This window comes from Chiloscyllium punctatum, chromosome 39 (genome assembly GCF_047496795.1).
Source record: "Chiloscyllium punctatum isolate Juve2018m chromosome 39, sChiPun1.3, whole genome shotgun sequence".
NCBI classification, from domain to species: domain Eukaryota; kingdom Metazoa; phylum Chordata; class Chondrichthyes; order Orectolobiformes; family Hemiscylliidae; genus Chiloscyllium; species Chiloscyllium punctatum.
Window position 1 is genome coordinate 33,897,846 of NC_092777.1, and position 14,525 is coordinate 33,912,370.

The window sequence follows — 14,525 nt, forward strand, 5'->3', positions numbered from 1 at the left end:
CTCTGGCGCTGTGAGGCAGCAGTGCTAACCACTGTGCCGCCCACAAAATCAGAATTTCACTATCTGCTGTAGTGGGACTCGAACTCACCCCAGATCATCAGCTTGTAGACTACTAACCCACAGACATGATCACTATACCACCACCGCCCAATGTATTATACTTAACATTCAAACACAGTATAGTACTGAACATTCAAATTCTGTATAATGCTGAATATTCAAATACTGTATAATACTGAACATTTAAACACTTTCATACTGAACATTCAAATACTGTATAATACTGAACATTCAAACTCTGTATAATGCTGAACATTCAAACACTGCAATACTGAACATTCAAACACTGTATAATACTGAACATTTAAACACTATAATACTGAACATTCAAATACTGTATAATACTGAACATTCAAACAGTGCAGTACTGAACATTCAAACTCTATATAATACTGAACATCCAAACACTGCATAATACTGAACATTCAAATACTGTATAAGATTAGATTCCCTACAGTGTTGAAACAGGCCCTTCGGCCCAACAAGTCCACACTGACCCTCCGAAGAGAAACTGACCCAGACCCATTTCCCTCTGACTAAAGCACCTAACACTATTCTAAATTGCCCAATTCACCTGGCCTGCACACCTTTGGACTGTGGGAGGAAACCGGACCACCCGGAGGAATCTCATGCAGACACGGGGAGAATGTACAAACTCCACACAGACAGTCACCCAAGGCTGGAATCGAACCTGGATCCCTGGCACTGTGAGGCAGCAGTGCTAACCACTGAGCCACTGTGCAGCCCCAAATACTGAACATTCAAACACTATAATACTGAACGTTCAACCTCTGTATAATAGTGAATATTCAAACACAATAATACTGAACATTCAAACACACTGCAGTACTGAATATTGAAACAGTGAATAGTACTGAACATTCAAACACTGTATAATACTGAACATTGACATACCCTGCAATACTGAATATTCAAATGGTGTGCAATGGGAATGGATGACTTAATCTGTAGTATGAACATCCTTTTTCCTCCAGCACTCCAACCACCTCACTATTGCATATATGCTGTCCCCTCAACACTTCAAATCAACTCTGATGAAAAGTGATTTAGACTCAAAATGCTGGCTTGCTGTTTGTCCACAGATGATGCCTGACTCATTGTGATTTTCAGCATTTTTTTCAGTGAAGCTTCAAAACTGGACAACACTGGGGATACAAATATTGCACAATACTGAGGATTTAGACACTGGGTAGTACTGGGGATACAAACAGGATCTAAAACTGAGCAGCAGTGAAAGAACAAATACTAGGATTCAAATACTGAGCAGCACAAAGGTCATTGGACTTGAAACGTTAACTTTGATTTCTCTCCACAGATGGTGTCAGACCTGCTGAGTTTTTCCTCACAATTTCTGCTTTTGTTTATGACTACCAGCATCTACAGTTCTTTGGAGAAAATGCTGGAAAATGTCAGCAGGTCTGGCAGCATCTGTAAGGAGAGAAAAGAGCTGATGTTTCGAGTCTAACTGACCCTTTGTCAAAGCTTTGACAAAGGGTCAGTTAGACTAGAAATGTCAGCTGTTTTCTCTCCTTACAGATGCTGCCAGACCTGCTGATATTTTCCAGCATTTTCTCTTTTGGTTTCAAATTCCAGCATCTGCAGTAATTTGCTTTTATCTACAGTTCTTTTGTTTTGTTATACTTGGGATTTAAAGACTGGGGATTCAAGCACTGATTAGTACTGAGGTTGATGATTAATGGAAGTGATGATTAATTCAACAAACCTCTCTGGTTCTGCTTTAGAAAAGTCACACCCATGCCCTTTGCTGGAGAATCTTCTGCCAGACTGGTCAATAGACTCTTGGGTTTGCTGTCTATGTGATATGAATAGGCATCTATTAATCCTGAGGTGAAATCTTATCGTCAGCCGGTCTTTAAGAATCTTTTCTGGATCTTTCTGATCGTCCACAGAAAAAAATGAGTGTTATTACTGTAAGGGCCCTGTTTAATGATGGCCTCCTCAGTACCCTTTCCTCAGGATCAATTTGATCTGTAAATTAGAACTGCATAAACTGTTTGAACAAATATAATTCAGTAAAGGTACCACTGTGATTTGTCTATTGCATAATAAGGTTTCTGCTATTTGTGACCCCACATTAAAAGTGTTGGGACTATATCTTTAATTCAGTGTAAATTATAACAGTGGTCTTGACTTTGTGCCAATGGATTTTAAGAACAGATTAAGCAGCTGGTGTTCTGACAAAGGTTGTAACTTTTGTATCAACTCTCAGGAAAGAATAGCATTTTTGGCTTTCTGTTCTCTGTCAGCATAAAGGTTGGCTTCAGCATGTTTTTTTTATTGAGGCTGCTTTAAAATTTATTTTGCCTCAAAATAACTTAAATTCCAATGAAAAGAAATTAACTTTATCTTCTTTGTTAATGCTATATCTTCAGAGTATAGCAGTCTGTACTCATAGAAATTGATGCTGGTTAAAGGGGTGAAGAAACTGTACTTTTGTCCAAAGCTGTCGATTGGTTAGACTTCATTTATAGTCGTACAGCCTGAAAAAGGGAAAAGTACCCTTTGGTCTGACTAGTCCATGCTAACCAAACTAAACTAGTCCCACTTAACTATAATTGACCCATATCCATCCTAATGTTTCCTATACACTTACTTATCCAAATGTCTTTTCAATGTTGTAACTGTACCTCCATCCACCACTTTCTCTGGCAGTTCATGCCACACACGATCTACTCTCTGTGTAAAAAATGTTGCCCCACATTGTCCTTTTAAAATCTTTTTCCTCTCACCTTAAAAATATGCCCCCCTTCCCCACCCTATGGAAAAGACCCTTGCTGTTAATCCTATTTATATCCCTCATGACTTTATAAAGTCACCTCATGCTCCAGTGAAAAAGTTCCAGCCTATTTTCATAACTCAAACCCTCCATTCCCGGCAACAGCCTGGTAAATCTTTTCTGAATCCTCTCCAATTTAGTAATATCCTTCCTTTGGAAGTTATGCCACCAAGGGATTGGAGTATTTTATGGATAAATACCACTGCTCATGATAATGATGATTCCTGATGTGGCTCTTGCTACGCTGTCTCTTGTAACATAAGAAACTAAGCATGAGTAGCATGGTATTGAAAGATTCAACAGACGTTTACAACGCCTCAAGTATTTACACATTACATTCACAGGAACATCACCTGGGGAAACGGCAGGAGAGTGGACATGAGGAATGTTTGATCAGCCATGATCCTACTGAATGGCGGAACAGGCTCCAGAGGCCAAAAGGCCTACTCCTGTTCTTATGTTTGATGGGTGTATGGACTCCCATTAAGCTATTTGGTTATGGTTCCATCAGCATGTCATGTTTCAAGTGATCCTAAATAAGACAGTCTTTGAGAACTCTTTGCTGTCTGGTCACATGACACATTTCAATGCTAATATTATGAGTATGTTCCTTAGAGGAATATTGCATGCTGATTGTGAGACATAACATAATGGTCATCGCTCAAAACACTCCTCACAGCTCAGAGCACCACTTTAGAGGAGTTAATACTAGTGATTTTATCACTACACTATTAATTGAGAGACCCAGGTAATGTTCTAGAGGACATGGTTTAAATCCCGCCATGCTATATGGTAGAATTTGAATTCAATAAAAATCTGTAAATAAGAGTCCAGTGATGACCTTGAAGACTGTTGTCAACTGTCAGGCAAAACACATCTGATTCACTGAAGTCTTTTAGGAAAGGAAACTGGATTAGTGGTGCTGGAAGAGCACAGCAGTTCAGGCAGCATCCAATGAGCAGCGAAATCAACGTTTCGGGCAAAAGCCCTTCATCCTGATGAAGGGCTTTTGCCCGAAACGTTGATTTCGCTGCTCGTTGGATGCTGCCTGAACTGCTGTGCTCTTCCAGCACCACTAATCCAGTATTTGGTTTTCAGCATCTGCAGTCATTGTTTTTACCTAGGAAAGGAAACTGCCATCCTTACCTGGTATGACCTACATGTGACTCCAGACCTACAGCAATGTGGTAGATTCTAAACTGCCTTTAGGGCAATAAATGCTGGCCTAGCCAGTGATGCCCACATCCTATGAATTATTATTTTTAAAAATACTGCTAAACATACAGCACATCCTGTTGTAGTAACAGGGGCCATAATACTTGCAGCTGACACAGCTGTCAGTGTTGTGATGACAGTTGGGCAGAAATGAAAAGCTTTCATTTACACAGAAAATGTCACAATCAGCGGAGGTCCCAAAGACCCCTCCAACCAGTGGAATACCTTCTAAGTATTGTCACTCTTAGAACATAGGAAATGAAGTAGCCTATTAGCACACAGCAAGCCCACACACAGCAAAGTGTTGTGATCAATCAGTTTTTGTGATGTTAATTGAGGTAAAAATGTTCATGAGTACGCTGGCGATAACTCTCCTGTTGTTTTTTTTAACATTAGATTAGATTCCTTACAGTGTGGAAACAGGCCTTTTGGCCCAACAAGTCCACACCGACCCTCCGAAGAGTAACCCACCCCCCTCTGACTAATGCACCTAACAGCTATGGTCAATTTAGCATGGCCAATTCACCTGACCTGCACATCTTTGGAATGTGGGAGGAAACCGGGGTACCCGGATCTTCAAAGTAGTCCCATGGGATCATGGATGGCTGTCTGAAAAGTCAAAAGAGGCCTCTGGTTAATCCCTCCTCTGAAAGAGCAGTGTTTCCTTAGTTGGTTTTTGTGCTCAAGTCCTGGAGTATGACCTAATTCACCACCTTTTGACTCAGGAGTTGAAACAGCCCCTTCTTTTCTGAGGCAGTCCTTATGATTGAAGATGGCTTTCTTCCACTCCAGTATGGTGGGTCCTGAGATAACTAAATGGGTGAATCTGCAAACCCTACAGGTGCTGCATCTGAGTCAAACAATACTGTTGCAAATTTCAGCATATTTGGGAGGAAAGGTGATGCTTATAGTCCAGCACCGCAAGTTGGCACAAGTAGTGGAGGCATTAGAACAGGTCCAGTGGGAGATGTATTTTTAAGAACAGTACATACTGTTGAATTCAAATAATGAGTTAATGTGAAAACAAATTAAGTTGTTGATTTGGTTCCTCATCACAAGTTACACAAAGCTCTGAAATTTGCAGATGACACCAAATTGAGTGGTTATATTTGTGTTTCATTTATTTATTTGTGTCAGAAATATTCAGGAATATAACAACTCCTGATTAGTTGAACATAAAATAATCTTATATTATTATTACAATTTCGCAATGGCTGGCAAAGCAGCCACTTAAGACTTACATGATTAAACTTCGTGTTTTTCAAATTGTTTATCTTTGTCTTCTGTTCAAAAACAGGATATTTTAATCTTCAAATATTTTGTGTTGTGTTTCCAAACTCCATTCTTTGGTGGCATCAGTTTAAAGTGACATGCACCAAACTTGCAAATTTAAACCATGCTTGTTCTCACAATTAAACCACGGCAGTCTTTGTGACTTTATGCACGCACATATTCAAGAAAGAAAAGACTGGTGTAACTACTGTAGAGGAGGACTACAACAAGGTACAAAAATACAGCATTGGAGTTTCAATGACCATAATTGACTGGGTTCAGTTCCAGTGGGTATAATTTGGGAGGAAGCCACATATGTCTGGACAAATATGATGTTTAATGGAGTTCATGAGCAAAGAGATTTGGGGAAGGAGACACTAAAATAATTAAAAGTCACACTACAGGCTAATAAAGTCATTAAAATCTATAGTGGTTTTTTTCCCAAATGGCATTAATTATTTTTCTTTAGAAGTATGTTTACTTTGCTTTCAGTTAGATTTACCAAACATAAAAACAGATAAATTCAACCCCTCAAGTAGACCATTCAGCCCTTCAAGTCTACATTCGGCTGATCTGACGGTGCCATCGTCTCTCATTTTTCTGATGACCTCCACCACCTTCCAACCCAAAGTCCTTCAACTCTCTTGTTGGCCAAGAATATTTCTATTCCTACTTTAAAAATATCCAATGACCCTGCTTTCTGTATTCCGCGGGGAAGAGAATTCTACAAACCTATGACCCCTCCCCTCCGAGAGAAAAAATTCTAATGTCTACTTTAAATGATTCATTATTATTTTACACTTTGTCCCCGAGTTCTTGGTAAACTTCCTTTTAGCATCTTATCTTCACCAATCCCCACAGTATCAAATGTTTCAATGAGACTACCTTTCATTCTTCTAAACTCCATTGGATACAAGCCCAACCTGTCCAGCCTTTCCTCATCAGCTAAACCTCTTGATCCAGAAATCAATTGAGCGAACATTCTATTCACTTCTTCTAATGCAATTATGTCATTTCTTAATGAAGGCCAGCAGATTTATGCATTACCGAAAATGTAATCATGCCAATGCTCTGTACAGCAGTAGAAAACCTCTCTATTTATTTCTCTTTGCAATAAACAACAACATTTCATTTGACTTCCTAATCACCTGCTGTACCTGTGTACTAAGTTTTAGTGATTCATGTACATGGGAACCCACTTCTGCAGTTTCTCTCCATTTAAAAGGTTTGTTGTTTTTCAATTGTTCCTATCAAAGTAGACAAGCTCACATTTTTCCACATTATACTCTTATTATATGCACACTGATTTAACCTATCTGTGTCCCTTTGCATGTCCTCTTCAGAACTTGTTTTCCTACTTATTTCTGTGTCATTCTGAAATGTATATAATTAGTCCCTTATTCTAAGTGATTGATATGGATTTTAAATTGTTGAGGCTTCCATTCATTATATTCGTGCCAAACTGATAATGGACACATTTATGCCTACTCTCTCTTTCCTGTTTGCTAACCAGTCCTCTAACTGTGCTGATATATAAATTCAATACAAAGAACTCTTATTCTGTGGTAACTTATGAAGTGATAACTCATCAGATGACTTCTGGAAATCCAAGTAAACCTCCTTTATTGATATTCCTTGTTAGTTCCTCAAAGAATGCTAATAACTCCATCCAGAATGATTTCCTTTTCACAAAAGCTGTGTTGGCTGTGTCAGGTTGCATTGAGATTTTTGAAATGCCTGGTTTGTAACTTCCTTAATGATAGACTGCAGCATCTTCCCTGTGTCAGAAGATATGTCAATGCAAATCTTTCAATGTGATTGGCTGCGTATTCTACTTGATGACATCATTATTCCTGGATGTCTCAAGCTCCCCTTCACTTGGCACCAGATTCAAATGCACACAGCAAAATGTGACATCCACAGTACAGAAATTAGGAGAAAGTGAGGACTTCGGATGCTGGAGATCAGAGCTGAAAAATGTGTTGCTGGAAAAGCTCAGCAGGTCAGGCAGCATCCAAGGAGCAGGAGAATCGACGTTTCGGGCATAAGCCCTTCTTCAGCACAGTACAGAAATTGCTCATTTTGGGCTTCTTGCCTTATGTCAGCAGAAATCTGGATGAAGGTGTTTGCGCTTTTGGAGAGTCCAAAGTGGGCAAAAGGATAGGATAGTCAGTAATAAATCCAACAAGGATATTGAGGAATCTTCTTGCCCAGAAAGTAATAAGAGTGTAGAATTTGATATGACACAGCATAGTTGAGAGGAGCAACAACAATCCCTTCATGAAACAGCTAAGAAGGGACATATCAGGTTCTGCCAGTAGGGCCGGGTGAAATAGAGTGAGGAGAGTCTTCAGGGTGGCCTTGGATTCCTGCAGACCTTTTAAAGTGGTAGAAGTTCTTGAGTTAGCCCAAATCTCAGTTCCGTCAGGTGCAGCTCTGATGTGATGATCACATAAGCTGATATTTAGGGAAATGGAGTGGGAGGCTGATAATGCCCCACATCCATTTCATTTACATCTTATTTTTCGGAGTCTGCAGGTACTGTTGGCTGCTGTTCTTGTTTTCAGTCTCCCTTTAGCTTCCTGCTTGCCCCAACTTTTTCGTCTTTCCCATAAACTTCCAAAAATCACACTCCGTTCCTTCTTATGGATCTTACTGATGCTTGTCCTTTCATCTTTCTCTCTTACCCTGCTTCACGTACCCCCCATTTTTGCCTCCTTGTCTCTCCCTTTTGTTACAGATGATGAATAAAATGAATTTATGTTAACAGTATACACAGTTGATTGTTACATAGGGACTAGTAACTTGGAAAGGGAATAACAGAAGTTTATCGATGCATTCAATGTTTCTTCTAATTACAGTGTGAGAAAGAACAAGTCCAAGCAAGCGACTTGGTGGAAGTGGTTAATAATTCTGACATCTACCACGTTTACTGCTTTTTGTGTGGTTTTGCTTTGGGATTATCTGCACGAGGATGATTTTAAAGAAGTGCTTGCACGCCAGGCTGATGTTTTGGATAGAATATTTTTTGAGATACCATGCTCCAAAGATTATGAAAACTACAAGCGATTTGCAGGTACATTATTCAATGACAAAGTTCCATTTTCAATTTAATTGCATAGTCTTTGTGAGACCAAATCAATTTAATTGTATGTTGTTCATGTGACCAAGGCAAAAACAGCTCAAATATTTGCAATGGTTAATGTTGTGTGCTTTCAGTTATTAAGTCTCCCACATTGAGCAAATGTACATTATCATGACATAAAGCTGGCCTTCGCTATAATAAGATACTTATGGCTTGACCAAGTAGTTTGTTGCAGCTGGATGCACTGTATAATTAGAATCTCATATGTATTCAATTCAAATACAGTTTCTGTGGATTCATGATATCATAGTGCTTGAAGAAAATGTAATTTGGAATGTTAAAACACTCAACTGCATTGTGAAATTAAAAGCTAATTTTAATGACATCCATAAATCATTCAAGTGAAAAGATCAAGAATTTAAATCTCGTCTCAAAGATACTGAAAATTATGGTTTTGCCATTCTCAATTTGAATTCATTGCTCCTTCCAATTGTTACAGCAGGATGAGAGAGAAATGTTAAAGCCCCTTTTATGCTTCCTGGCTGTAATGAATATCATGTTTGAAAAACAAGATGTGTGTGTTTCTTATTCTCTGGATGTGTGGACAATTTGAATAATAAGCAGCCAGCTTTTGGTGGGTTTTAAATAAAGACTATTCATTCGCACATTGATTCTGAAAATCTGCTGCTAAGTCATTCACTTACTTATGATACCCACAACACACAAGGAAAATGCAGTGAACCAGAATAGTGCACTTTTTTCCAAGATATAAAGAAAAGAACAATTCGTAATTGATGTAGTTGACTAGTTTTGAAAATAAAATGGTGCAGGAGATCTGACTGTAATTAGGGGAAATTCAATACTTGTATATATTCCTATATCCTCAACGACTGTCTTTTGCAGCCCGTCATTGTCCATTTTAAGAACAACAGCCACTTCCAAAAGACTGCATAGCAGCACAAGTTTATGCTTAAAAGGTCTGGATATGCCATCCCTTTATAGGAAATGACACAATATTGATTTCATTTACCAGCAGAATCCCTTAGAGATGCTCACAGTGAGTCAAATATGCTGTTTTCTAACTGTAAGATACTTGTGCCCTCTAAGAATAACATCAGTGCCCATTGATTTATAGCAATTTAATACAACAATTTAATTTTATTTTGGATGCTTGAGTGCTTTAGATTAAATTCCAGGGCCCTATCCAGTTCTCTGTGAGAGGAAGGCTGTTTTCATAGTGTGTCATCCTTTTTCTGTAAATTCATTGTTATTCCTTACCCAAGTTTAAAAAATGGAGAAAATACTGCAGTTTTGTTTTTTATATTTAGTAAGTCTAGGAATATGGAGATTAGCTGGGTTGGAAATGATTCTGTGGTCTTGATAGTGAATGATCCTGGGTTGAGTTTGAAATAGTGCAATTTATCAGAGTGTGGGGAGCATGGCCCCTCAGTAGGACGTCACTTTGGTGATTCTGAAGGGGTTTACAGGAAGGGAGAAATCACTGGGTTTGACATCACTGTTGGGGGGGTTGTTTGTTAGGTTGGAATAGGGGCAGGAAGGAACGTGGTACTCATTCCTGGTGCCTGTCTGTGTTGTGGGGGCAGTGAATTATTTTAGTCTGGTATCTCTACAAACTTTATATTTAGTGATTATGATTGCTTCTTGACATGAATCTTTATTTCACCATGTGTCTCTCATTTACTCTTCTCTATCCAGGTCTCTTCGTATCTGTGCTGAAAATGTGTTGCTGGAAAAGCGCAGCAGGAACAAAGTCAGGATTCCTGAAGAAGGACTCATGCCCGAAACGTCGATTCTCCTGCTCCTTGGATGCTGCCTGCCCTGCTGCGCTTTTCCAGCAACACATTTTCAGCTCTGATCTCCAGCATCTGCAGTCCTCACTTCCTCTTTGTATCTGTCTCTTGATCTCCCAGGTGTCAGTACTTAGAGTATTTATAGTGTCTTTGAATAAGCACATATGATAAAGGTGGATTATTATTTCAATTAATCTTTAAGATTCAATATGTTAATTAAAGGAAAAGTTGTAGCAGGGTGACAAGTGATTATAAATTGGTGGCCATTCTAGAAAACTGTCATTATAATTTAAATAGGAATCTAATGGAATTCAGTCTGAGGGCAGATGTGACAGAGATGGAGGTTGCTTGGATAATTCATCTTTGGGATGAAATGGTTTCTCAGGCCCCATTTTGATGCTTTTGGGAGGTACTTGATGAAAGGAGTGTGGAAGTCGGTGTGATTGTCCTAGTTAGTGATGAGGGGAGGAAGAATTGGTATACAAGCTGCAATTTACCTGCACAGTGGGGAGGATCTAAAAGTAAAGATTGCTTATTATGGAAGGAGGGGCTTGGACTAATCAGGGTTGAAATGCATATAGAGGTAAAAGAATGTGATGCTGTTGGGGTTGAATGGGGGAGGTGGTTCTGTTTATTGTTGAAATGCTATTTGGGTGGGAATTGGAAATAGAGGAGTATTAGATTATGAAACAAAAACAAAAATAGCTGGAGAGACTTAGCAGGTCTGACAGCAACTGTAGAGAGAGAGTAGAGTTAACATTTTGGTCCAGTAATCCTTTTTTAGGAAGAACAGTTCATAATTGATGGGATTGGCTCGTTTAAAAAGAAAATGGTTCAGGCCTGATGAAAGGAGGGGTTTTCCACTTCTGTAGTTTAGGTGAATTCAACAGGCAAAGTTGTAATGTTCTGATAATCTCGATGACTCTCTTTTGTAGTTCATTATTGTTCATTTTTAAGAACAAAAGCCAGTTCCAAAAATTTGCAAACCAACACAATTATATGCTTAAAAGTTATGGATATGACATGCCTTTATAGGATATTGGATGGGATCAGAGGCTTCATAGTCTCTGGAAAGTAAGATGCAGTGACTCAGGTGCAAATGCAAATTCATGAGTACAAGATTGTAAGATGTTGTTAGCACAGCTGGGAGCTCTGTTATGGTGCAATAATGTTTTTAAAAATGAACTAACCCAGTCGTGAAACATTTGCCTTCAAGGCAAGAAATTTAGGTTTTGAGTTTAAATCTCAATCTAGTTTTTAGCTGCATAATCTGGACTGGCATCAAGTGTATTGTCAAACATGCCATGCTTCAGATGAGACCTTAAGTCAAGGTCCCATTTTTCTGATTGGATTTACGTAAAAGATTGCGTGGTATTATTGAAAGAAGTTCACAGCGTTCTGGTCCACATTTATCTCCCATTCAAAACCATTGAAGCAGGCGAAGCAGTCACTTATCTCATTTGCTGTTTCGAGGACCTTGATGTAGGCAAATTGACTGCTGTATACCACCCATGACAATCTTACAAAACTCCCTGGCCGTGGAGCACTTTCAGATGTCCTTGGTCTGTGAAGGTTACAATACAAAGTGAAAAGATTGGTCTTTGTAGCTGCTAGACCTTGGTAAGTTAGGTTGTTCCACAGTGACACTATTTGAACAGAGTTTGCAACTGCATGCAGGCTAAAGATGTGAAATTTTGCATGAACATATTCCATTATGCATCAGATATTATTACAACAAATATTTGAGAATAGTTAGTTTAATGCCGTATTGGTCTGTTTTCAATGGAATGTTGTGGCTGATTTTGATTTTAACATGGATTAGATAGAGAGTAATAGAATCACAGAGTGGTTACAACACAGCAGGAGACCATTTGGCCCATTATGTCTGTGTTGATTCTCTGAAGGAGTAATTCATCTTCCAGTATTCCTCTCCCTTCTCTCTGCAGATCATCTTAGGGGCAGGATTAGGCCATTTGGCCCTTCAGGGAGGGTAGCCTGGTGGCTCAGTGGTTAGCACTTCTGCCTCCCAGCACCAGGGATCCGGGTTCAATTTCAGCCTTGGGCAACTGTCTGTGTGGAGTTTCCACATTCTCCCTGTGTCCTCGTGGGTTTCCTCCGGGTGCTCCAGTTTCCCCCCACTGTCCGAAGATGTGCAGGTTATATGAATTGGCCATACTAACTTGTCCATAGTGTTCAGGGATGTGTAAGTTAGGTGGATTAGCCATGGGAAATGCAGAGTTACAGGGATAGGTTAGGGGGATAGTTCTGGGAGGGATGTTGTTTGGAGAGTCAGTGTGGAATTGTTGGGCCTGTTTCCACACTGGGAGGATTCTATGATTCTATAGCTGCTCAACCATCTGATAGGCAATCAGCCACGATCATATGTCAAAGCCATATTTCCACTTTCTCTCCCTCACCTCTTGATGCCTTTAAAATTGATCTACTTTTTTGATTATATCCAGTGACTTGGGCTCCACTATCTTCTGTGGTAGAAAATGCCACAGGTTCACTACCCTTTGAGTGAAGAAATTATTCCTCATCTCAGTCCTAAATGGCCTACCCCATATCCTGAGGCTGTGACCCCTGATTCTAGACTCCCCAGCCAGAGAAGACATCCTCCCTGCATCTCGTCTGTCCAGCCCTATCAGACCCTTATACCTTTCAAACTGATTCCCTGCATCCTTGTAACTTTCGTGAATGTAGGCCCAGTTGAACCAATCTTTACTCACAGGACAATCCTACCATCCCTGGTATCAGCCAAGTGAACCTTCATTGTACTCCCTCTGAAGCAAGTGTATCCTTTCTCAGGTAGGGAGACCAAAACTGCTGTCAATATTCTGGGTGTGGTCTCCACGACAGTCATTACTTGTCCTTCATAATATGGCGGTCTTTCAGTATATCTACCCTTCCTTTGAGTCCAGCTTGTGCCTTGTTCTCTCCATACCACCAATGTCATGTGCTGTCTAAAATCAATCCCATTTTGATTGCTGCTGTTGCTATTTCCCTCTCTTCTTCCAAAAGCTCCTTTTTAAAGTTGTTCCCTATCATTTTACTTTTAGCTCCAAATTTCTTTGTTCTTCTCCTTGGTGTACATTTGTGCCCTTTGCACAAATAGTAGTCGTTCGAGACATCTTCCTAATACTGTAAAAATGTAACCATTGTTGATGATTGAAGCAGATGGAGGAGTTTCATCAGAGACAAGCAGGGAAAGTAGAAAGCTTGTCAATTCTAGCACACCTTTCCCTTAGCTCAGTGGCTGTTCAAAATGTTTGAAATTAAAAAATCACGTAACACCAGGCTATAGTGCAACAGGTTTATTTGGAAGCACTGGCTTTCGGAGCGCTGCTCCTTCACCTAGTGAAGCTACCTGATGAAGGGGCAGCGCTCTGAAAGCTAGTACTTCCAAATAAACCTGTTGTGATATAACCTGGTGTTGTGTGATTTTTAACTTTGTCCACCCCAGTCCAACACTGGCACCAACTCAAAAGCCATTTCTAGATATTCTGCAGCAAATGCCTTTTCATTTACAACAGAACCACTGCGGTCATGTAGTATTTAATTTCTCCCCCGTTAGCTCCCCTCTGGGTCCAGTATGTCTTGTAATAAAAATTATTGGTATTAGAAGCCTCAAAGTATTGCACAGCAAATATCAACAGCTATAACCAGATTGAATAAACAGAAAACATAGTTGTTGCAAGATACTATAATCCCAGAAATAAGCAGGTTTTCCTCATCATGTTCAGAAATTAAAGGCAATCTGGTTTTGTAGCTTTTTTTACGAATGAAGAGTATCTACCCTGAAAATCGAACATCTCAATCCCTCTATGCATTGAATATAATGTTACAATTTGAATTTTATTTCCCTGCAGCTAAACAATTGCATTGTACGGTATGACACCAGTAACTGAAAATATGTTTGTACATAAATATCCTAATATTTTGATTTACTAACAAAGTGGTTATTAATTAATGCAAACCTTTCTTTAAACTTCAGGTCAGTTTGCAAAAGTTCTCCCTGTTGTCCCTTGGATCTCTGATGTTGTGAAGAAATAACAAAGCGATAGATTAGAAAGTGTCCACACGGTGGGGTTATTGCGCTTTTTTTTCACAACAGCGCTTCTCTAGCTATAGATTTGAACTATTGATCTAACGAGATGAACCTGTTGAACAAAAAAATTGTGGAAAATCTAGAGAAAAGAGGAAGAGTATTCGATGCACAGCAGTACATTTACTGCTGTATAGATATTTAAGGATAGAAGCTTTC

General features: G+C 39.4%; 1 protein-coding gene across 1 annotated transcript in view; it reads left to right on the forward strand.

Annotated features, from left to right (window-relative positions):
- The window catches only part of ogfod3 (2-oxoglutarate and iron dependent oxygenase domain containing 3), a 149,686-nt gene that overhangs the window by 1,287 nt on the left and 133,874 nt on the right, over positions 1 to 14,525 (forward strand). The window contains exon 2 of the mRNA XM_072558436.1: positions 8,227 to 8,441. Within this exon, the coding sequence (XP_072414537.1) occupies positions 8,227 to 8,441 (215 nt within the window). The remainder of the gene's footprint in view (positions 1 to 8,226; positions 8,442 to 14,525) is intronic.